Genomic DNA, 23,537 nt, shown 5'->3' on the forward strand with positions numbered 1-23,537 from the left:
TAGAGACTTCTTAAAGTTTAGCAGCTAATATCTCTAAAGATACTTTCATTACTGACCACGTTATAGCAACTCACACCTCCTACATGTAACCAGATTCTGCATGCGCCACTCCACAAAACAGATGAGCACACTCCATCCCAGAAGCAAAATTGGACTTTCCCTGTGACTCCTGCTCCCAGCTGTTCTGGAGTGGGGTGGAACAGAGCTCAGCACCATAACTGAGAACAGGATGCCTGACAACCCCCCATCAGTACCCAGGCAGTGCTGAAGGATAATGCTGCCTGACAAAGATAGAAGGGAAAAGAGCTGGACCGGGGGCAGGGAAGGGGAATTGGGACAAGAAGCTGTGACAGACAGAGGAGAAACTGACTGGGAGCCAATAAGGGAGGCACTGGGGGCAGGGGGAGATGTGACAAGGAGCTTGGTGGGGGAGAACTGGGACATGAAGCCAGGGTGGAAAGGGGAAGAGACACATTGGATGAGAAGCCCAGGGCGGGAGGAACTGGGACTGGCTAGGCAAGGAGACTGGGACCAAACAGGATGGTGGTGGAGTGGGACTGGGATTCAGATGGGGAGCCCCAAAAGGACCCGTGACCTCCGTGACAAACTCGCAGCCTTAACTATGAGACTGGCTTTGTCTTCCTGTTATCCCCTGCCTTATTCACTACACACCTTCCAACTTCTACAAAAAATGACACTGAGGTCTTACAGACCAGGGGTTCTCAACCTTTTTCTTTCTAAGCCCCTCTTCCCCACAACAGGCTATAAAAACTCTATGGCACACTTGTGCCACAACAGCAGCTTTTTCTGCATATAAAAGCCAGAGCTGACATTGGGGGTACCAAGCAGGACAATTGCCCAGGGGGCCCCATGAAGCTAAGTTGCTCAGGCTTCAGCCCCGGGTGAGAGGGCTCGGGGCTTCAGCCCCATCTTCGGAGGGGAGAGGGCTTTAGCTTTCTGCCCTGGGCCTCAGCAATTCTAATGCTGGCCCTGCTTGACAGACCCCCTGAAACCTACTCACCGCCCCCCAGGGGACCCTGAACCCCAGGTTCAGAAGCACCGTTACAGACAGCAGCCTCTTTCACTACAAAGTCTGATCCATTCCCCAGAGCATCCTGTGCACTAAATGAGGCAGTGGTCCTGTGGAACAAAGTAGTATGTGATCATACAATTAAAAAAAAGACAATCACAATGCATATACAAAGGGGTCGAATTAAAGTTGCAATGCAATCTTAATTCAGGCATTTCCTAACTTTTGAGGATTTGATTTTCTACTCTTATTCTTTTAATGGCATTGTGTGTGTAATATGTTTGTAAATAACTTGAGCAGTTAACAGATCATAATTATAGTTTACATCCTCAGTTAGATTTATTCATTCAGATTATGCTTCACAAGCTCACTTGTCCTCTGGACAATATAAACTAAAACAACCAATAAGCTGGAAACTTCATAAACTTACTCTTTTTCGTTAAAAATGGTCTGGAGAGACATTTGTATAAAACGTGGGAAGAAGCTATCTGGAGAGGTGGGTATATTAACTAGGTTCAAGCCTTATTATATTTGTAATTTCTACAGATCTCACTGCAATCACATTTTATTCTTCTAATTTATCTTCTTATATCTGTTATCATCATCGCTTCTTACTATCTTTTAGCAGTGCAGTAAGTAATGTAATTAACAGTCAAGTATGTTTCATTAACTCCTTCATCCCCTGCCCAGGAGAATCGTGCATGCATTGCGGCATCTTTTGGAAGGGTTTTGTTTTTGTTTTAAAATGTACACATTGTTACCTATTTATATTTGAGATAACATGCTGAAGCAGTATGCCTTGGACTTGGATCAGAAGATAGTGAGGTTTGTGACTGTCCTTGGTTCCCACAGAATTCATTCCAGTCTCTCTGACCAGCCTCCAAGGAAACTCTGTCTACTGCACAGATGAACTCAAATTTAAGACATATGCTCATGAAGCACTAAGCAAGAGAAGAGGGCACCTGCACCAACATCTTTTCTGAATTGGAAAACAAAGTGATCTAATGTCAATTCTGCATTTTCTTTTGTTGCTGGAATGACTGTATAAAAAGGTGTATATGGCTGATCAATGAAAGACAGAATGAAGAATTTCTGATTGGTGATTTGAATCAATGACTAAATGTAAGAACTCTGGAAGAAGATGGGATTTTTCATAGATCATGCTAAATGGTATAAATCAGAGCCTGACTCTACAGAAATATTTTATGTTGAACTCACTGTAGCTGTGCAGAATCAGGCCGTACGCTTTTTAGTATTTCTATCACTCATCTTCAGACTGCCCCATACACATGGAAAAATGTCCAATAGAATTTTAAAATCACCATCTTATTCTCCTTTAGAACCTTCTTTAATACTCACCTCTGCTGTAATGCCTACAGAACATTACTTCTGATAACAGTTATGTAAGTGGGGAGTTGTAACTGATTCTACTAATTGTCTTATCACAACCAAGAAACCTTCAGTCATTCCACACTAAATCAAGTTTGCTGCTTTACCCTTCTCCCCCACTACTTGCTGGTTCAGCTGGTCTTGTAAACTAGGCTGTTAGGGGACAGGGACTGTGATTATGTGTGCGTGCAGCATCTAACATAATGAAGTCCTGATCTGTTTACAGCCTCAAGGCACTACTACAATACAAATGCCACCCTTTTAAGATTTTAGACATAGATAAAACATAAGGGGGTACCCTAACTGTCCACATTGGACTCAGCAACGTTGAAGTCAATCAAATATGGTTAACAGTCTGTCTTCCATTCAACTACTTTTTCATCCCTATGAAGCTCTGGATGCACTTCCAGACAGGATAAACCGTAATCCCACTTCATCAACATTCTTAAATGGTCAACATATAGGTGCTTCTCTCTCTTGCAGGAAATTATTTTCTACTTTATTCCTGTGCCTCATACTCAACAGCCTAGAAAGGAATGGATATTCCTTCAAACCTTTTTGTGAATAAAAGCAGTCACTTATCCCAAGATTTTCAGACCACTGGTTTAAGAACAGCTTTTCAAACACAAAGCTACAGGTGAACACTTCTTTCAACACTCTTTAAAAGCATACAGAAATTTCCCCTATTTTAGCAACCACATAGGAAGAAAGACTACTACGAGTCAAGCCTAAACCAAAAGGGCCTTATGTCCAAGCCTAAAAATTATCAGGTTTAAATAGCACAGATTTACCTACATAAAAGAATCAGAAAATCCAAGCGCTATAATATTCTGTGCGTCTGGCTTGAATGTGGCTCCTAGCAAGATCAACACTATTCTTTCCTAACAAACTTTCCTCGAGAGTTAATCACACGAACCAAAAATGCAAATAAATCAGAGCATGCATTGGCGAACCAGTACCTACATCAAATTATCCAACACCAAAGAGAACCTGAAGGGGAAAAAAGGTGGAGAAGAGCACTGGCTGCTATTCTGACTAATTTCACAAGATCTTAAGTACCTACTCATTCTAAGACTACTTGATTACCCTGAAAATAGATGAGGATTACGAGAAGACTTAAAAGTAGCATGAAACATTTTCAAAATGACAACATTCATTCCAATAAACCTCTCTCCATAATTACCTATCAAAGTAGGTTTTGATATTCCAATTTTAAATTGTGGGGAAAATATATTTAAGGAATGCGCACCAAGCAGGACTTGAAAAATACCACGACACACAATTTAATCAATGCAGTGTATTTGATTTGCCATAGAATGTCCTAGTAATAAGATCAGAAAAGCAAAAACACTTAAGACTGGCTGTGTTTTATTTCTTTAGATTAAGGAAATAAAAAGCAATTACAAAGGGACAGCAAATTGATCATCACAAATGCCTGAAACCTGGTGAAGTGGTGAGTGGTGATGTGACTTGCCCAAGGTCACCTAACAGGCCAGTAAAACGAGATGGGACTATAACCAGATCTACTGAAAAAAATTCTTCATGTATTTGACAGCACTTTGTGTATAGTCACTTTAGTTGTTTCCCCTGAAGCAACTTCTTCCTGGTGAACAGATCCTTTTACCCACGCAGAAGAGTATTTTTCTTTAAAAAATTCAGAGCATACTATTAGAAGGATTCCCTATAAAAATAACTTAAGTTACTAAGTTTTTAAAAATCCAAGTTGACAACACCACTTTACATTCAGGGTAATCAGCAACTACTACAAGAGAAAATTGAAGGGATCTTCTGGAAGAGATCTGTTTCATGTTTAAAATGTAATCTGAACATTCCTTCCCCATTCTGGAAAGAGATTTTCATTTTAATACACAAATGTGATGCATTCATTTTACAATATAGAGAAAAAGGCAATTAGACGTATACCAATCAAAAGCTAATAGCAGTTCTGAATAAGCAAGCAGCTAAAGAATGGTGCAAATGTCATTTCACCTGCTAACTGAATACTTTACCATCACAAAAGCTCTAACCAGCATTATCCTAGGAACCAATGAAATAAGAGTAAGGCCATATCTACACTACTAACTTTGGTTGAAGCAAGTTATAGCAGAGTACAGCCATACTTTGTAAGTCGCCCAGGCGCATGCATACTTAGCTGCTTGAGTTGGAACTGCAGGTACTCATCAGGTGTGCCTCTGTTGATGCAAAGTGCAGTGCACCACGAGTAGGTATTCCAGTGTGCCATCCACTGCTGTCCAGTGCAATGACTTTTGACACATTTTCGCAACGTGTTGTGGGGTAGAAATTACTTGTGCAGCAACCTCTGGGAGCTAGGGGTCAACTTCACAGCATGCAGCTTTCTCCATCCCATAATGCCATCCATATCCCATAAATGTTCACATTTTTTAAAATCCCACAAACCCACATGGCACATTATGGTCTCCACTCTCTGACAGAAGCACAGACCCCACAGACCTCTGTGCTAGTCTGATGAAAGTTGCAAATACAGAACACGATTCTCCTGTATTAAAAGGCCCACCAAAAGTACAGCAACAATAGGGGACATTAGGATTTCTTTGAGGATAGTTTACTAAAAAAAAAAAAAAATATATAGTGAAAAACAATTCAAGGTTGTTGGTGGCATTCATAAAGCAGTAGCAGTTGATGGAGAGCCCCTTCTGGGCCAAAGAAATGAGAACTGACTGGTGGGATTGCATCGTAATATAGCTGTGGGATGATGAGCAGTGGCTGCAAAACTTGCATAAGTGAAAGGCCACATTCCTGGATGTGTGTGCTGGGCTCACCCCAGCCCTCCAGCGCAGGGACATCAGAATGGAAGTTGCATTGAAGCAGAGAAACAATCACACTCTGGACACTCGCATCACACTTGTGGCCAATGGGAAATCACTTTGGAACTGGAAAATCCACAGTGGGAGCCAGTGTCATACAAGTATTTATGGCCACTAATTTTCTCCTCCTACCCAGGACTAACTCTCAGCAATGTGCAGGACACAGTGGATGGATTTCCAGCAATGGGGTTCCTAAACTGTGGTGGGGTGATACAGGCCACACATTCTTATCTTGGCACAAGCATGCCTTGCCAGAGATTACACCAATAGAAAGGGCTACTTTGCTACAGTTATGAAGCAGTGGTGGACATGGGGGATGCTTCACTGATATCCATGTGGGTTACTGAGGGAAAGTGCAGGACGTTCACATCTTTAAGAACATAAGACTGCTTAAAAAGCTGCAATCAGGGACATTCTTTCCTGACCAGCAGATTACCATTGGTGATACTGAAATGTCAAAAGTGATTCTGGGGACCCAGCCTACCACTTGCTTTCCTGGCTCATGAAGCCATACACTGGCCACCTACAAATCACTAAGGAAAGAGTCAACTACCAGCTCAGCAGATGTAGAACTATTGTTGAATATGCTTTTGGTAGACTGAAGGGATGCTGGCAGAGTTTACTCACTAGATTGGAGCTCAACGAGAAAAATATCCCAGTGGTTACAGCTGTCTGTTGTGTCCTGCATATCATCTGTGAGGCAAAGGGGGCAAAACTGCTGTCAGGGTGGAGGGAGGAGGAGCAGCTGTCTGCTATGAACAGCCAAACACAAAAGCTATCACAAGAGTCCAATGTAGAGTTAGGAGGAGGGAGACTTTGAAAAAGCCCTTAATGTATAGACTCAGCAGTGTTCTGTGCTTCCTGTCATGTCTTTCCCCGCCCCCAACGTTCATTCTCTGCAATGTTCATGGCAGGGATCTCTGTTTCAGGCTCGTCTAAGGTATTCAGGGTGATTTGTGGGGATCAGATGGGGCCTTCGCCAAATATGGCATGCAGCTCTTTGTAAAAGCAGCAGGCATGTGGCTCAACACCAGACTGATTGTTGGTGCCTCTGGCCTAATGGTATGCCTGGCGAAGTTCCTTGGCTTTCACATGGCACTGCTGCTGATCCTTTTTATACCCCTTTGCCTGCATCCCCGATGCAATCTGCCCATAGATGTCCAAGGTTCTAAAGCTGTGCTTCCACAGCCTCTTCTCCCCACAGGCCCAGGAGATCCAACACCTAGTGTCTCCTCCAGGCAGGAGTTCATCCAGTGTGTGGAGCCAGCATGGATATTTAGGCAGCTGCACAAAAGGGCTAGCTCCGAAGCGTGGAACAGACATTTAAAAAACACAGAGGGACTGAAAGGGGAGACTGGCTTCTGGTTTGTGACCCCTGGGGAATGGGATTTAAAGCATTCTAGAGCAACTGCTGGAGTCAATACAGGTCACACAGTGGCTACACATATATTACATTTACCCTAGTAGGTCAACCATGGCTCCACGCCGTTCAATGAGATGGTTTTACTATGTTTCCATAGGGCGCTTACGTTAACCAGATACATATTTGAGTGTGGACACATGAATGAACAGGTCAATGCAGAGCAACTTACAAAGGCCTAACTTTGTAGTGTAGACCAGGCCTAAGTTAGAAACTATATTCTTATTTATAACCAATTTGTGTGCACAACAAAATCAGTTTACAATATATTTATAGGGGTTCTCCATTTCATGTTTCTGTTAAAATGTACCAGTACGCTGCCTCCTTTTATGTTTGGGGTCCCCAAGTAGGAATATGGAATAAAACAGACTCAATAGCTGGTAATTCTTTAAGGAGTCCTTTCCCCCATCCAGTGACAACACAGTAGTCTGATAAAAACTGCACTGCAGGAGATGCAGATTCTCATACTTTTAAAAAAGCAATCTGGTTGAGTAAACAATCATAGACTTTAAGGTCAGAAGGTACCATTATGATCACCTAGTCTGACCTCCTGCACAACGCAGGCCACATAATCTCTCCCACCCACTCTTGTAACAAACCCCTAACTTATGTCTGAGCTATTGAAGTCCTCAAATCATGGTTTAAAGACTTCAAGCTGCAGAGAATCCTCCAGCAAGTGACAAGTGCCCCATGCTGCAGAGGAAGGCGAAAACCCTCAGGGCCTCATCCAATCTGCCCTGGAGAAAAATTCCTTCCTGACCCCAAATATGGCGATTAGCTAAACCCCGAGCATGTGGGCAAGACTCACCAGCCAGACACCCAGGAAAGAATTCTCTGTAGTAACTCAGATCCCACCCCATCTAACATCCCATCACAGGCCATTGGGCATATTTACCGCTAATAGTCGAAGATCAATTAATTGCCAAAATTAGGCCATCCCATCGTATCTCCTCCATAAACTTATCAAACTTAGTCTTGAAGCCAGATATGTCTTTTGCCCCCACTGCTTCACTTGGAAAGCTGTTCCAGAACTTCACTCTTCTGATGGTTAGACACCTTCGTCTAATTTCAACTCTAATCTTTCTGATGGTCAGTTTATATCCATTTGTTCTTCTGTCCACATTGGTACTGAGCTTAAATAATTCTTCTCCCTCCATGGTATTTTCCCTCTGATATATTCATACAGAGGGATCATATCTCCCCTCAGCCTGCTTTTGGTTAGGCTAAACAAGCCAAGCTGTCTGAGTCTCCTTTCATAAGACAGGTTTTCCATTCCTCAGATCATCCTAGTAGCCCTTCGCTGTACCTGTTCGTTTGAATTCATCCTTCTTAAACATGGATATTCCAGATGAGGTCTCACCAGTGCCTTGTATAATGGTACTAACACCTCCTTATCTCTACTGGAAATACCTCGCTTGATGCATTCCCAAGACCGCATTAGCTTTTTTCACAGCCATATCACATTGGCGGCTCATAGTCATCCTGTGATCAAGCAATACTCAGAGGTCCTTCTCCTCCTCTGTTACATCCAAGTGATGCGTCCCCAGTTTATAACAGAAATTCTTGTTATTAATCCCTAAATGCACGACCTTGCACTTTTCACTATTAAATTTCACCCTATTATTACTACTCCAGTTTACAAGGTCATCCAGATCTTCCTGTATGATATCTTGGTCCTATATTGGCAATACCTCCCAGCTTTGTGTCATCTGAAAACTTTATTAGCACATTCCTGCTTTTTGTGCCAAGGTCAGTAATAGAAAGATAAAATAAGATTGGTCCCAAAACCGATCCTTGAGGAACTCCACTAATAACCTCCTTCCAGCCTGACAGTGTGACCCGCTGTAGTCTCCCCTTTGACTAGTTCCTTATCCATCTTTCAATTTTCATATTGAGCCCCATCTTTTCCAATTTAGCTAATAATTCTCCATGTGGAACCGTATCAAATGCCTTACTGAAATCGAGGTAAATTAGTTCCACTGCGTTCCCTTTGTGTAAAGGTGCTTTAACACATTTCCAATATGTACCATCTCTACCAGTTGCTGGGTAGGTCAATAGGCATTGTAAAGGAGAACCAGTTTCCAATAAGCCTTAATACAGTTTAATTATCTGAAAGAGATTCAATATTTTAAAAAGTTTTTAAATAAAAGCCATTTCACAATTTAATCCATTGGGTCAGACTCAAAATATGCAGTTAAGTAAAATTATCTTTATTATTTGCAGTTTTTAAATATGGTGAGATGTATTGTTATGTACACAAAGAAAGCAAATATCAAGCTTCTTTAAGTTTTCTTAAAGGTGCGTGGTTGAAGTTGGTCAAAGCACCCAGAGCGCCAACCACAAGTTGATACTATGGCATAACAAAAACGGAGAGCACTAAGAATGACTGATAAGGGCCAGAGCATAACTATGGCAGTGGCTTTCAACCTGGAGTCCGGGGCCCCAAGCAGGTTTCAGGGGCTCCGCCAAGCATGGCCAGCGTTAGACTCGCTGGGCTCAGGGCAGAAAGCCAAAGCCCCATCACATGGGGTTGGAACCCAGGGCCCTGAGCCTTGCCACACAGGGCTGAAGTCGAAGCCTGAGCAATGTAGCTTCATGGGGGCCCCTGTGGCATGGGGCCCCCAGGCAATTGCCCTGCTTTCTATTCCTTAATGACAGCCCTGGCTTTTATATGCAGAAAACCAGTAGTTGTGGCACTGATGGGCCATGGAGGTTTTATAGCATATTGGGATGGGCCTCAGCAAGAAATAGGTTGAAAACCCCTGAACTAGGGGAAGCACATGATAGTGTTTTTGCTTGATTTTGTATGTTTGATGCGATCAACTCTGAAAGTTCTAATCTAATGCAAATTCATTTTTAAATTCTTTACTGAAAAGGCTCTATTTTGTTCAAATTTTCCAGCTGCAATGGCCTTAATTGTTCTATAGCCACTCACTTGTTTAATACTGTCAATTTAAAAACTAGTATTATAGACCACACAAGTGAGACAAGTGTTCAACTAGTTGCATGATAACTTTTGTTCATGGATGGAATGTACTAAGTTGTAACAGGTAAAAAACATGCTGCTTAAATATAGCAAAATTTCTTTTACCAAACCAAGGAAAAAAATTTGGAGCAGAAGAAATTAGACGTAGTTTGAACAGTTGATGTCGTTTGCACTATAAACTTGCATTTATTTGCAACTCTGATTTTTTTTTTTAAACCTGGGAAAAATCAGTGACAAATTGATTATACCGAAAAGGTTCATAGGGACACAATTTCTAACTCAAAAAAAATAAAAAGTTTTCCTTTAATACCTTTGCAATGTACCTAATAATCCTGTGACAAAGCGCAGCCCTCTCCTCCTATCATCTTGTACAAATGCCTCTAACAAGACCAGTTTGTAGACACAAACACATAGTTAATTTGTGACCAATGTATAGTTTATTTGTGTTATCTCAACCATCACCCCTTTCCAGTACTGTGGAGAAACTCCACTTACAGTGATATATAAACATCATCCCCTTTTGCCAGAGGGAAGAGATCTCTCCACACAGATCTCCCTTTATCCCAGTGGTTTTCAAACTGCGGGTTGCAACCCAGTACTGGACTGGGGAATGTAAGACACTGGGTCGTGACAGCTCTGGTCAGCACCGCAGACTGGGCCGTTAAAAGTCCCATCGGTGGTGCTGCCCAGCTAAGGAAGGCTAATCCCTACCTGTTCTGACACCACGCTGCGCCCCAGAAGCGTCCAGCAACAGATCCCGCTCCTAGGCAGGAGGGCCACGGGGCTCCACACGCTGCCCCTGCCCCGAGCATTGGCTCCGCACTTCCATTGGCCAGGAACCGACCAATGGGAGCTGTGGAGTTGGCAGGGGGGAGCAGTGCCTCCAAGTGAGAGACCCAGAGCCACTTGCGTGCCTCCACCTAGGAGCCGGACCTACTGCTGGCCACTTCTGGGGCACAGCGCAGTCCACCGTGTCAGGACAGGCAGGAAGCCTGCCTTAGCACCCTGGCTGCACCACTGACCGGGAGCCACCTGAGGTAAGCCCGCCCCAACCCCTTGCCCCAATCCCCTGCCCGAGCCCTCGGCCCCCACCAACCCACAGCCCCTTCCTGCACCCCAAACCCCTCATCCCCAGCCCAGAGCCCTGACCCCCTCCTGCACCCCAACCCCCTGTCCCAACACAGAGCCCCTGTCTAGGGGACAATTTCCACACCTCATAGCCTCATCCCAACCCTCTGCTTCAGCCCTGAACCCCTCCCACACCCCAAACCGCTCATCCCCAGCTCCGCTGTGTGAAAGGCATCAATAATTTTTCTCAACTGGGTCGACCAGAAAAAAATAGTTTGAAAACCACTGCTTTATCCTGTCTAGCCACTCCCTCTCTCTCATTGCCCCTTATGCACTCCCTTCCTCTGCACCTTTCTACTTCTTCGGGATCACCAAATCTCAGAATTTTAATCTTTTCATTTGAGTAAGGAAAATAGTTTCTCTGATTCTGCAATGACAGTAAGAATAATAAAATGAACTCAATTAGCTAGAAATATTAATTGCAATTATCAGAAGTTGGGTTGCTGCATCACTGATAGAGGGCTGAATGGACTCCCCCTTCTGTCATATACATTTAGGAAGTTTAGAAGTGTGAGCAACAAGGCTGATGTCGTGGTGGGAGTCTGCTATAGACCACCGGACCAGGGGGATGAAGTGGACGAGGCTTTCTTCCAGCAACTCACAGAAGTTACTAGATCGCAGACCCTGGTTCTCATGGGACACTTCAATCACCCTGATATCTGCTGGGAGAGCAATACAGCGGTGCACAGACAATCCAAGAAGTTTTTGGAAAGGGTAGGGGACAATTTCCTGGTGCAAGTGCTGGAGGAACCAACTAGGGGCAGAGCTCTTCTTGACCTGCTGCTCACAAACTGGGAAGAATTAGTAGGGGAAGCTAAAGTGGATGGGAACATGGGAGGCAGTGACCATGAGATGATCGAGTTCAGGATCCTGACACAGGGAAGAAAGGAGAGCAGCACAATACGGACCCTGGACTTCAGAAAAGCAGACTGACTCCCTCAGGGAACAGATGGGCAGGATCCCCTGGGAGAATAATATGAGGGGGAAAGGAGTCCAGGAGAGTTGGCTGTATTTTAAAGAATCCTTATTGAGGTTACAGGGACAAACCATCCCGATCTGTAGAAAGAACAGTAAATATGGCAGGCGACCAGCTTCGCTTAACAGTGAAATCCTTGCTGATCTTGAACACAAAAAAGAAGCTTACAAGAAGTAGAAGATTGGACAAATGACCAGGGAAGAGTATAAAAATATTGCTCGGGGATGCAGGAGTGAAATCAAGAAGGCCAAATCACACCTGGAGTTTCAGCTTGCAAGAGATGTTAAAACTAACAAGAAGGGTTTCTTCAGGTATGTTAGCAACAAGAAGAAAGTCAAGGAAAGTGTGGGCCCCTTACTGAATGAGGGAGGCAACCTAGTGACAGAGGATGTGGAGAAAGCTGATGTACTCAATGCTTTTTTTTGCCTCTGTCTTCACAAACAAGGTCAGCTCCCAAACTACTGCACTGGGCAGCACAGCATGGGGAGGAGGTGACCAGCCCTCTGTGGAGAAAGAGGTGGTTCAGGACTATTTAGAAAAGCTGGACAAGCACAAGTCCATGGGGCCAGATGCGTTGCATCCGAGAGTGCTAAAGGAGTTGGCGGATGTGATTGCAGAGCCATTGACCATTATCTTTGAAAACTCATGGCAATCCGGGGAAGTCCCGGATGACTGGAAAAAGGCCAATGTAGTGCCCATCTTTAAAAAAGGGAAGGAGGAGGATCCTGGGAACTACAGGCCAGTCAGCATCACCACAGTCCCTGGAAAAATCATGGAGCAGGTCCTCAAGGAATCAATTCTGAAGCACTTAGAGGATAGGAAAGTTATCAGGAACAGTCAGCATGGATTCACCAAGGGCAAGTCATGCCTGACTAATCTAAATTGCCTTCTATGAAGAGATAACTGGCTCTGTGGATGAGGGGAAAGCAGTGGGCGTGTTGTTCCTTGACTTTAGCAAAGCTTTTGACACGGTCTCCCACAGTATTCTTGCCAGCAAGTTAAAGAAGTATGGGCTGGATGAATGCACTATAAGGTGGGTAGAAAGTTGGCTAGATTGTCGGGCTCAACGGGTAGTGATCAATGGCTCCATGTCTAGTTGGCAGCCGGGATCAAGTGGAGTGCCCCAAGGGTCGCTCCTCGGGCCAGTTTTGTTCAATATCTTCATAAATGATCTGGAGGATGGTATGGATTGCACCCACAGCAAGTTTGCAGATGACACTAAACTGGGAGGAGAGATAGATACGCTGGAGGGTAGGGATAGGATACAGAGGGACCTAGACAAATTGGAGGATTGGACCAAAAGAAATCTGATGACGTTTAACAAGGACAAGTGCAGAGTCTTGCACTTAGGACAGAAGAATCCCATGCACTGCTACAGACTAGGGACCGAATGGCTCAGCAGCAGTTCTGCAGAAAAGGACCTAGGGGTTACAGTGGACGAGAAGCTGGATAGGAGTTAACAGTATGCCCTTGTTGCAAAGAAGGCCAATGGCATTTTGGGATGTATATGTAGGGGCATTGCCAGCAGATTGAGGGACTTCCCCTCTATTCGACATTGGTGAGGCCTCATCTGGAGTACTGTGTCCAGTTTTGGGCCCCACACTACAAGAAGGATGTCGAAAAATTGGAAAGAGTCCAGAGGAGGGCAACAAAAATGATTAGGGGACTGGAACACATGACTTATGAGGAGAGGCTGAGGGAACTGGGATTGTTTAGTCTGCAGAAGAGAAGAATGAGGGGGGATTTGATAGCTGCTTTCAACTGCCTGAAAGGGGGTTCCAAAGAGGATGGTTCTAGACTGTTCTCAGTGGTAGCTGATGACAGAACAAGGAGTAATGGTCTCAAGTTGCAGTGGGGGAGGTTTAGGTTGGATATTAGGAAAAACTTTTTCACTAGGAGGGTGGTGAAACTCTGGAATGCGTTACCTAGGGAGGTGGTGGAATCTCCTTCCTTAGATATTTTTAAGGTCAGGCTTGACAAAGCCATGGCTGGGATGATTTAGTTGGGGATCGGTCCTGCTTTGAGCAGGGGGTTGGACTAGATGACCTCCTGAGGTCCCTTCCAACCCTGATATTCTATGATTCTATGAATGCAAAATCTCATTTGATGGTTCAACAGATGACAAACTGTGATACTCCCTATTGCAAGCCCTAATTTATACACTACTATTCTGCTCTACTGCTGATAAACATATTAAACAAATGATAGTGTTTTTTTAAAAAAAAGACATGGCAATTTCTGAATTGTGTGGATCGTGCTGACCTTTGTCACTTTTCTTTTGAATATTTGACACACTTGTTACACACACTTAAGATATAACGACATTTCTGGAAAGGAACAGAAAAATTTCTACTGAGCCAGGAAAAGCCATTCAAAACGTTAGTCTATGCAATGAGCTGTCTGGAATTCTACTGTTAATTATATACAAACCAGCCACTAAAAAGAAGTCATGCTCATCCATGGCAAATACAATGTTGTCCAATACAAGTTGAACCATCTCCTTCAGCTTGTACAGAATCTCAAATTTCACGTACAGAAATGGTCAAGTTTCAAGCCCTCATGGTTGCGAAAACCTTAAAAAATGTGTACCACGTATAACTGATACTGCATCTGCCAGGCAGTGGGAACTGCTGATTGTTTTCTTAGTTAATAAGAGAACAGCTTCTGCTATTGCACTGCTTGGACTGTAGACTTTACAACTGTTCATCCATGTGCTCTGCTGTTCAGCTGGGATGAGCCTTTCCCCACACTCCTACATTCCCCACAATCCTAGTTCTTTCATACTTCCCCTCTCCTAGGCCAGGGCTATTCTAGCCTCACCTTTCTGCTAGCTGAGATTAATAAATCTAAGGGACTCCTCCCATTCTGTTGCCTTGCAGCGTTTATCCCACAACTGACCCTAGTTTCTAATTCCCTATGCCTCTGGAGGCAGACTTAAGACTCAGGCTATGTCTACACTACCACTTATACTGATCTAACTTATGTTGCTCAAGGGTATGAATAAGCCACCCCCCTGAGCGACATAAGAGCCACCGACCTAAGAGCCAGTGTGGATAGCATTATGTCAGTGGGAGAGTTTCTCCCATCAGCATAACTACCGCTGACCGTTGGAGGTGGATTAATTACATTGACGGGAGAGCTCTCTTCTGTCGTCTTAGATTGGCTACACTAGAGAGCTTACAGCAGTGCAGCTGTAAGCTCTCTAGTGTAGCTATAGCTTTAGGGCATGGCTACACTTGCAGATGTAGAGCGCTTTGAGTTAAACCAGCCTTCGTAGAGCACAGTAGGGAAACCGCTGCAGTCTGTCCACACTGACAGCTTCAAGTGCTCTGGCGTGGCCACATTTGCGGCACTTGCAGCGGCACTGGGAGTGGTGCATTATGGGCAGCTATCCCAGCATGGAAGTGGCTGCAACGTGCTTTTCAAATGGGTGGGGTGGGGTGTGATGGAGTCTGTTGTGTATATGTCGGGGAGAGAGAGTGGGTTTTAGGGGGGGCTGAGATCACGTCAGCATGCTGTCTTGTAAGTTCAAACAGCAACAGACCCGCCCCCGTCGCCTCTCTCTCACACAGTATTCCAAACTAATGGTTGCTTTGTCTCGGAGCAGATAAGCAGCTGGCTGTCAGAAACGGAGCTTTCAAAGGGCATTTCTGTATTCCTATAGCCGATTCCAAACAATGACAGGAGTGGCCACTTGACTTAAGGGGATTATGGGACGTTTCCAGAGGCTGATCAGAGTGCAGTAAAGCAACACCTCGTTTAAAGTGGTGCTGCGGTGCTCCAGCGAGGGCGCAGCAAACATTATTCCACTCGCTGAGGTGGAGTATCAACAGCGCTGTAGCCGCAGAGTCAGAGCGCTCTACGTGTCTTGCCAGTGTGGACAGGTAGTGAGCTAGTGAGCCCGGGGCTCCTTTATTGCGCTGTATCTCCCAAGTGTAGCCAAGCCCTTAGTTCCCCATCCAGGGAAGGGTCAAAGAGCCCAAAAGCTCTAGTGTGCTTCTCCATAAACATGCAGGGAATAAGGCAGAACCCTCAGTCCCTCTGGAGAATGCAGGCTATGATTCTAAAAGGGAGCATTCAAGAAGCTAGGTCAGGCACCTGGCAATAGGGGAACAGATGAGTGACTGTGGTTTTGAAGTGCTTCTGCCGAGATGTAATGGATTTGGTGGGAAAGGGAAGATAACTGATGTCTCAGACATGAAAGGTGAGTGAGTAATGGATGGAGTATCTGTATCAACAATACAAATGGGGCTTGTCAGAGTGTGACCTACTTGATCAGAGTGAAAAGGATAAGAAATAGGCATATAGTGTGTGTCCAGATGAATATTTGCACACTTAATATGTGCATGATTTTATTGAGTAGGGATTGTCATTTTCTTATGCAAATAAAGGTGAATTAGATTTCTCCCCATGCTGATAAGCTCTTTCGACAGTTTTGCAAGATTGATGGAAGTATTATACAATTTTAAAGGGGAAAAACACTAGATATTTCTTATATTTTATTATGGTGAATCAAAAACTCACTGCATTTATTTGGTTCCAAAAACCATGGAAACCTACATTTCAGCAGTTAGTTCCTCTCTCTCCACAAACTAAATAGATTTTCTGGATATTTTGCAAATTTCCAGTTGCTCGCCAATCTCCAGTGCTGGCTTTTTTCCTAGTAAATTCACATAAATTCATTACCCTGCTGTATATGATACAAGGAATACTTACATGTTAAACAAAAAAAACAAAAAAAGGTGTCATCTGTAAAAAGCCACATTTTCCTCTCTTCTCCCCACATGACCTTCTGCAACATAGTCTGAGATTAGCATACTGGGAGAAAACAAAAGCAGAAAGGCCTGGATTCTGCAGTTGTTTCTTTAATGTAGTAAGGAAATGAAATAGTTTATTTAAGACTGAACTGACCAAAACTGGGACAAAAATTGAAAGAAATATTTTATTGGAGAGAACAGCCCCACATTCTTTTCAGTACAAGTCTTCCACTCACTACTACAGAGGCAAAATTAAAGTTGCGGGAGTACAAGAGTTATCTTCTGTATCTAGTTCTTTGGAGATGTCAAGGATGCTTCCACTTTGGGGAGATTAACCTCCAATAACGTCAGCCTGTAAAGAGCTAGCTGAAAACTGATGGACTATTCTCCCAAATTGGACAGCATATCTAGTTGCCAAGTCTAGAGAATAATGCTGCATAAATGCTCAAACTGACTCCAAGTTGCAACCTTGCATACCTCTGAGATAGACACATTCCTCAGACATATTGTTTTTGGCCTGATGGAACAAGTTTCAGGACTATGAGATAAGAGACACCCACAAGGTCATAATGTTTGTATATAAGGTTGTATCCACTTACACAAGATGAGCAGAATTTATCTGAACTTACTTTTATGAACTTATTTTTATAAACTACAGTCTAGAGACAGGTTTCAAAGTGGTAGCCGTGTTAGTCTGTATCAGGAAAAAGAATGAGGAGTACTTGTGGCACCTTAGAGACTAAAATTTGAGCATAAGCTTTCGTGGGCTAAAATCCACTTCATCAGATGCATGCAGTGGCAAATACAGTAGGAAAATACACACACACAGAACATGAAAAAATGAGTGTTGCTATACACACTATAACAAGAGGCAGTAATTAAGAGTTCCCAATCCACACAACCTAGCTTCCCATGGTAGGAAATGTGGCTTAGGAGAAAAGTAGCCAACAGGGCCTGAATCTTTAGTTCTTCATATTCAAAATGATGACCAACAATACATTTTTAAGAGATAGTATTTGAGAAGCTGGAGTTACAGTGATCATTCTCTTAAAGGCTCAAATGATACCTAAGTCCACAATCCTATGGTGATTCATGAATAGATTGGTAAGACATTACATAGTTCATTTAAGAATCTTGACAAGTTATTCAAACTACCTCTACTTGAAAACAGGAAGCCAATATCAAACAATACAAAAACAGAAAATATTCTGAGCAGCTAATCTGAACAAAACAAGAGAAACCTGCATAGCTAGAAAAAAAATGGAACTTGAACAAAGTCTGTGTCAGAACTTACTGGTTGGCAGATGGTGGGATGCCACCAACAGAAAAAAAAGTCAAAGACAAAGAACCAGACTTATCTTATTTCACTATCATGATAGCTGTTATATTTATTGCAAAGTGGCTGTTTGGCCTCCTGAACCTGCAGATGTTATGCGGAGTAATACTCTTTCCTATATGTTGAAGGGGTTGGGTTTGTAAGTAGACCTGAGCTCTAGTGGTGAGGCTCAGTGGTTTGCTCATCCAGCAGCCTGTTTCAGGCTGCATGCCTTCATTAGGTCTTGGAATACCATTCACAGATTGTAATTACAAATAAATGAAGGTCCATAACTCCCTGCAGTTAATTAAAGTGAACTAAACTCTTTTTCCACACATCCTCCTTCCAGGCAAAACACTAGATAGGATTCCTATTACGTGACTACAAAGCACTTTTGAAACTAATTTTTTTTACACTGGTTAAATCATTGAACATAAACCTGATATGTATTTTTTAGCTTCCAAATGAATCAGACCAAAAAAAACTGTTCTCCATGTCCACTGAAGGTAGATTGTGCACACACGCGCACGCTCACTCCATTGTAGGTGACGTCAGCAGTTCATTTACAGGTGGGGAGACTTCAGATCATCTGAGGAGAGACCACCACACTGACTTGCCAAAGCTGGCATCATCAAGAGAGGACTGAGTGATGGTATAATGAACAGAAAGGTATACACAGATGACTCTGTTGCTCCCTTGCATATATCCACTATTGGAACATTGCTCAGGAAAGCTGAAGTGGTGCACTAAGTTCTGATGGAGTGAGCTGTTTTTCTTGATGGAGGAGACACTTCAGCAAGCTCGTACCAGAATTTGACAGTCAGAAGCCCAGCGAGATTTGCCGAGATGACACTGGTTGATCCTTAGCTCTTTCAGCATAAGCCACAAGGTCTGAGGAAAGATCTAAAGGGTCTTGTATGGTCCAAGAAAAACACCAGGGCTCTACGAACATCCAAGATATGGAGGTGCTTCTTTTGCCTTACACAAATGGGGCTTTGGGGGGGAAACACCAGAAAGTTAATGGTTTGGTTTAGAAGAAAGGCTGACACTACTTTAGGCATGAACTTAGGATGTTGCCTAGGGCAGTGCTTCTCAACCAGGGATACGCATATCCAGAGGTCTTCCAAGTGGTACATCAACTCTTCTAGATATTTGCTTAGTTTTATAACAGGCCACATAAAAAGCAGTAGTGAAGTCACTACAAATTAAAATGTCACACAATGACTTATTTATACGGCTTTATATAGTATACACTGAATTGTTTATTTTATAATTGATTTATAATTATATGGTAAAAATGAGAAAGTAAGCAATTTTTCAGTAATAGTGTGCTATGACACGCTATTGTATTTTTGTGTCTGATTTTGTAAGCAAGCAGTTTTTAAGTGAGGAGAAACTTGGGGTATGCAAGACAAATCAGACTCCTGAAAGGGATACAGTCGTCTGGAAGGGTTGAGAGCCACTGGCCTAGGGAACACCCTGTCCTTATGAAAGGCCATGAAAGGGTAGGAGAGCCTAAAGTTCTGAAACCCTCCTTGCGTTAGTAATTGCCACCAAAAACATCATCTTGGACCTGGCCAAGAAGTTAACAAAAATTTCTAGAGTAATTTAGTCATATCCTTTGCTCGCAGTTATATGACTCTTATATAGTAAATTTAACACATTTAAGATTTTTTCTATTGTGTTCACTGTTCCTCAAAGTGCTTAAGTGGTAAGTACAAACCATGAATATGAAATAAGCAAGATACAAGACTGTATCTTTCAATTTTGTACAGCAACTAATGCTCTATAGGTATTACAATATAAGAACCTCTACACAGTCCAGCAAAACTCTGCTTTGTGGTTCTCTGCCTATGTGTAGCTATATTACAGAATCAAGATATATACAATTAATGTGGATAACTGAGACTGCAAGTATTATACATGTAACCAAGGCATGATACTAAAAAAAAGTATCTTTTCATTATTTAAATATTGTGTTTGGCTTAAAGGCTGACACTTATCTATATGGATTCCCTCTACAGCTCCTGAAACTAGGAAGATGTCAAGACCTATAGGCAAGGATTCTATTTGAAGCTCGATCTCAAAAGGATAAAAATGTGGTGATAGTTTCTCTTTATAATGTGCTCTGAATTTATGCTGTGTTCAATGAGCCTGTTGCATCATGGTTATGATTTTTTTTTTTTTTACATAAAAAGATGAATTACCCCTCTAGTTTAACCCATCAAATCTGCTTACTAAAAATCAAATTCAGTCTTTTCCTCATGCTTTTACTGGGGGGGAAATACTTTAGAAAGAAGAAAGTCAACTAGAATATACTCCTGAGAAAGAGTCCCCCTTCTGTCCATAGAACATTGATCTCAATGCTCAAGAGCGTTTTCTCCCAAAACTCTAAAGGAGATATTATCTAATTTATTTCCCCACCCACCTATCTAGTTTTTAGTCATGGGATTTCATTCTAGAGCTGATCAACCAGAACGGTACTCACCCTCACCAAACTTAAAAATTTTATCTAATTACCAGATTCCTACCCCACCTCCCTCACTTTTTTGTGTGATCTGATGGTATGGTACTGCACGCCCAATCTTGGATCTTTGAAAATCATTGTGCATAAGCCTAAAAATACTTACATGCCAAAATGTCAAGTCCTACGTACACAAACATGACTTTAAACGTTTAGAGTCTGTGAGGCAATCTGTCTACCTATGAATTAGGGCTGTCAAGCAATTAAAAAAATTTCTCTCGATTAATCGCGCTGTTAAACAATAATAGAATACCATTTATTTAAATATTTTGGATGTTTTCTACATTTTCAAATATATTGATTTCAATTACAACACAGGATACAAAGTGTACAGTGCTCACTATATATTTATTTTGATTACAAATATTTGCACCTTTTAAAAACAAAAGAAACAGCATTTTTCAATTCACCTAATACAAGTACTGTAGTACAATCTCTATCATAAAAGTTGAACTTACAAATGTAGAATTATGTACAAAAAAAACTGCATTCAAAAATGAAATGTAAAACTTCAGAGCCTAAAAGCTCACTCAATCCTACTTCAGCCAAATCGCTCAGACAAACAAAGTGTGGTTAAAATTTGCAGAAGATAATTCTGCCTGCTCTGGTTTACAATGTCACCTGAAAGTGAGAACAGGCACTCGCATGGCAACAGTGTAGCCAGCATTGCAAGATATTTACATGCCACATGCGCTGAAGATTCATATGTCCCTTCATGCTTCAACCACCATTCCAGAGAACATGGGTCCATGCTGATGATGGGTTTTGCTTGATAAAGATCCAAAGCAGAGCAGACTGATACATGCTCATATTCATCATCTGAGTCAGATGCCACCAGCAGAAGGTTGATTTTTTTTTTTTTGGATCGTTTGCATTCTGCAGTTTCTGCATCTGAGTGTTACTCTTTTAAGACTTCTGAAAACCATGCTCCACACTTCGTCCCTCAAGATTTTGGAAGGCACTTCAGATTCTTAAACCTTGGACTGAGTGCTGTCGCTCTTTTTAGAAATCTCACATTGGTACCTTCTTTGTGTTTTGTCAATTCTGCTGTGAAAGTGTTCTTAAAATGAACACATGCTGGGTCATCATCCGAGACTGCTATAACATGAAATATATGGCAGAACGCAGGTAAAACAGACATACAATTCTCCCCCAAGGAGTTTAGTCACAAATTTAATTAATGCATTTTTTTTTTCTAAATGAACATCAGCAGCATGGAAGCATGTCTTCTGGAATGGCGGCTGAAAAATGAAGGGGCATACGAATGTTTAGCATATCTATAAATACCCTGCAACGCCAGCTACAAAAGTGCCATGCAAATGCCTGTTCTTACGTTCAGGTGACATTGTAAATAAAAAGCAAACAGCATTATCTCCCTTAAATGTAAACAAACTTGTCTGTCTTCATGCCTGGCTGAACAAGAAGTAAGACTGAGTGGACCTGTAGGCTCTACAGTTTTACACTGTTTTCTTTTTGAGTGCAGTGATGCAACAACAAAAAACCTACATTTGGAAGTTACACTTTCACGACAAAGAGATTGCACTACAGTACTTGTATGAGGCGAACTGAAAAATACTATTTCTTTTGTTTATCTTTTTACAGTGCAAATATTTGTAATTTGGCATTTTTAAACACAATTGTAAGACTCCAGTTTCTTAACGCATCATGCACAAAATCTGAATGTAAACTGGGCTTGAGAACTAGAGTCTCAGACTGAAAACATATGTAATGGGCCTTAAACAGAAGCAAAAAAAACCTGACACCAAATGTCCCTGTCCCAGTTTTCTATGTCCTTGGTCCTGAGTGCAGAATACAAGCTATTACTGCTCTTCATAAACAATATCTATTTGTAACACTAAACTCAATTTCCAGTGAATCAACATTTTAAAGTTTGGTAAGAAAAACTCATATGGACTCATAAAGGACAGGAGATTGACTGCTGAACGCTCAGTTTTTTAAAAAATGTTGAAGGCTGAAATAAAGGTACAGGAACATTGCTAAGACATAAATAGCACAATAATACATGATTGATATGAACATCAATATGGTATCAACAAGAAACAGAAGTGCTATAAATAAAGAGGGTAACAAGTGCATATGGAAGGACAGAAAAAGATTCCTACCTTTAAACCGACTGCTATAAGATCTGTAACAACACTGTATGAAAAAAAATGAAGAGAGAAAATGGAAAAAGTTAGAGAGCAAGTTATTGCAAAGGCAGTGATAAATAAGGTTAAAGAAAGAAAGAAAAACATTGTTATAAATTATAAAGGAAAGAATGTGATGAGCTGTGGAATTTTTTTGTTTGTTTTATTTTGTTTTTTGCAAAGGAAACTGGATAATCTAGTAATGCACAGTATGAAATAAAGCAAAGTTTTAGCTGGTGGGAGCACAGCAAGTGATAGCAATTCCGCTCAGTCACTGTAAAAAGGGCATATACAATTATGTAATTTTTCATTTTGACATAATTCCTCCATACACACCCTCAAAAAAGTAAAAGTAAAAGGAACACTGGACTGTAACATTTATTTCTCCCCTGCCCCTGGAATTACAAGTATGTATCAAGTCTATTTTTGTAGCCCAAATTTCCACTGTTCTTCAAAACTGAGCGTGTATGTATAGATTTTACAGAAGTGAGAAAGTTACATTTTAAAAAATCATTTCCTCCCGCAGATCAGGAAAATGTCATGAAAATATGTCAATCAAGAGGATCTCAATTAAATCTGTCCTTTCCTACCCTCAACTGCTTCACCAGAAACTAAGTTAGGGGTATCAAACTAATTCTGTAGAAAGAATTCAACTTTTTAAACTATGGGGTTGGCAATGCTGAAACTAAGTGGCCAAAAATGTTAAATCAGGCCCACAAAATCACAAAGATTTTTAAAAAAAAAAAAGGGGGGGGGAAGGTTTTTGCTTTCTGTTTTTGCCTAGTATTTGCCTTCTGATTTTGAGTCTTCAGAAATTATGTTTTTAAGCTTTTCTCTGCAACCATGAGGGCCAGGAATGAACTTTTATAAATGAAAGCTGAGATTCTCACCTAACCACATGACTCCAGAACCTGAGGCTTTTACGAATACACCAAATGTGGCAAGAGTGGCAATAAAATCATGAGAGTTCACAACACTGGACTGGGATATAAATTTAGGACTACGTGCTATTCTCAGTC

The 23,537-nt window shown here is 42.0% G+C and overlaps 1 protein-coding gene across 3 annotated transcripts in view; it reads right to left on the bottom strand.

Moving 5' to 3' along the window:
- Positions 1–23,537, bottom strand: part of PTBP3 (polypyrimidine tract binding protein 3) — a 122,032-nt gene that overhangs the window by 91,651 nt on the left and 6,844 nt on the right. Inside the window, exon 2 of one of the 3 annotated variants that reach the window (XM_073345644.1) lies at positions 22,495–22,528. The exons of 1 other annotated variant lie outside the window; for it this stretch is intronic. In XM_073345644.1, coding sequence (XP_073201745.1) covers positions 22,495–22,528 — 34 coding nt within the window. Of the gene's footprint in view, positions 1–22,494; positions 22,529–23,537 lie in introns of those variants that run through there. One more of the 3 variants, XM_073345648.1, reaches the window with a different exon arrangement.

Source organism: Lepidochelys kempii, chromosome 5 (genome assembly GCF_965140265.1).
Source record: "Lepidochelys kempii isolate rLepKem1 chromosome 5, rLepKem1.hap2, whole genome shotgun sequence".
Lineage (NCBI taxonomy): Eukaryota > Metazoa > Chordata > Testudines > Cheloniidae > Lepidochelys > Lepidochelys kempii.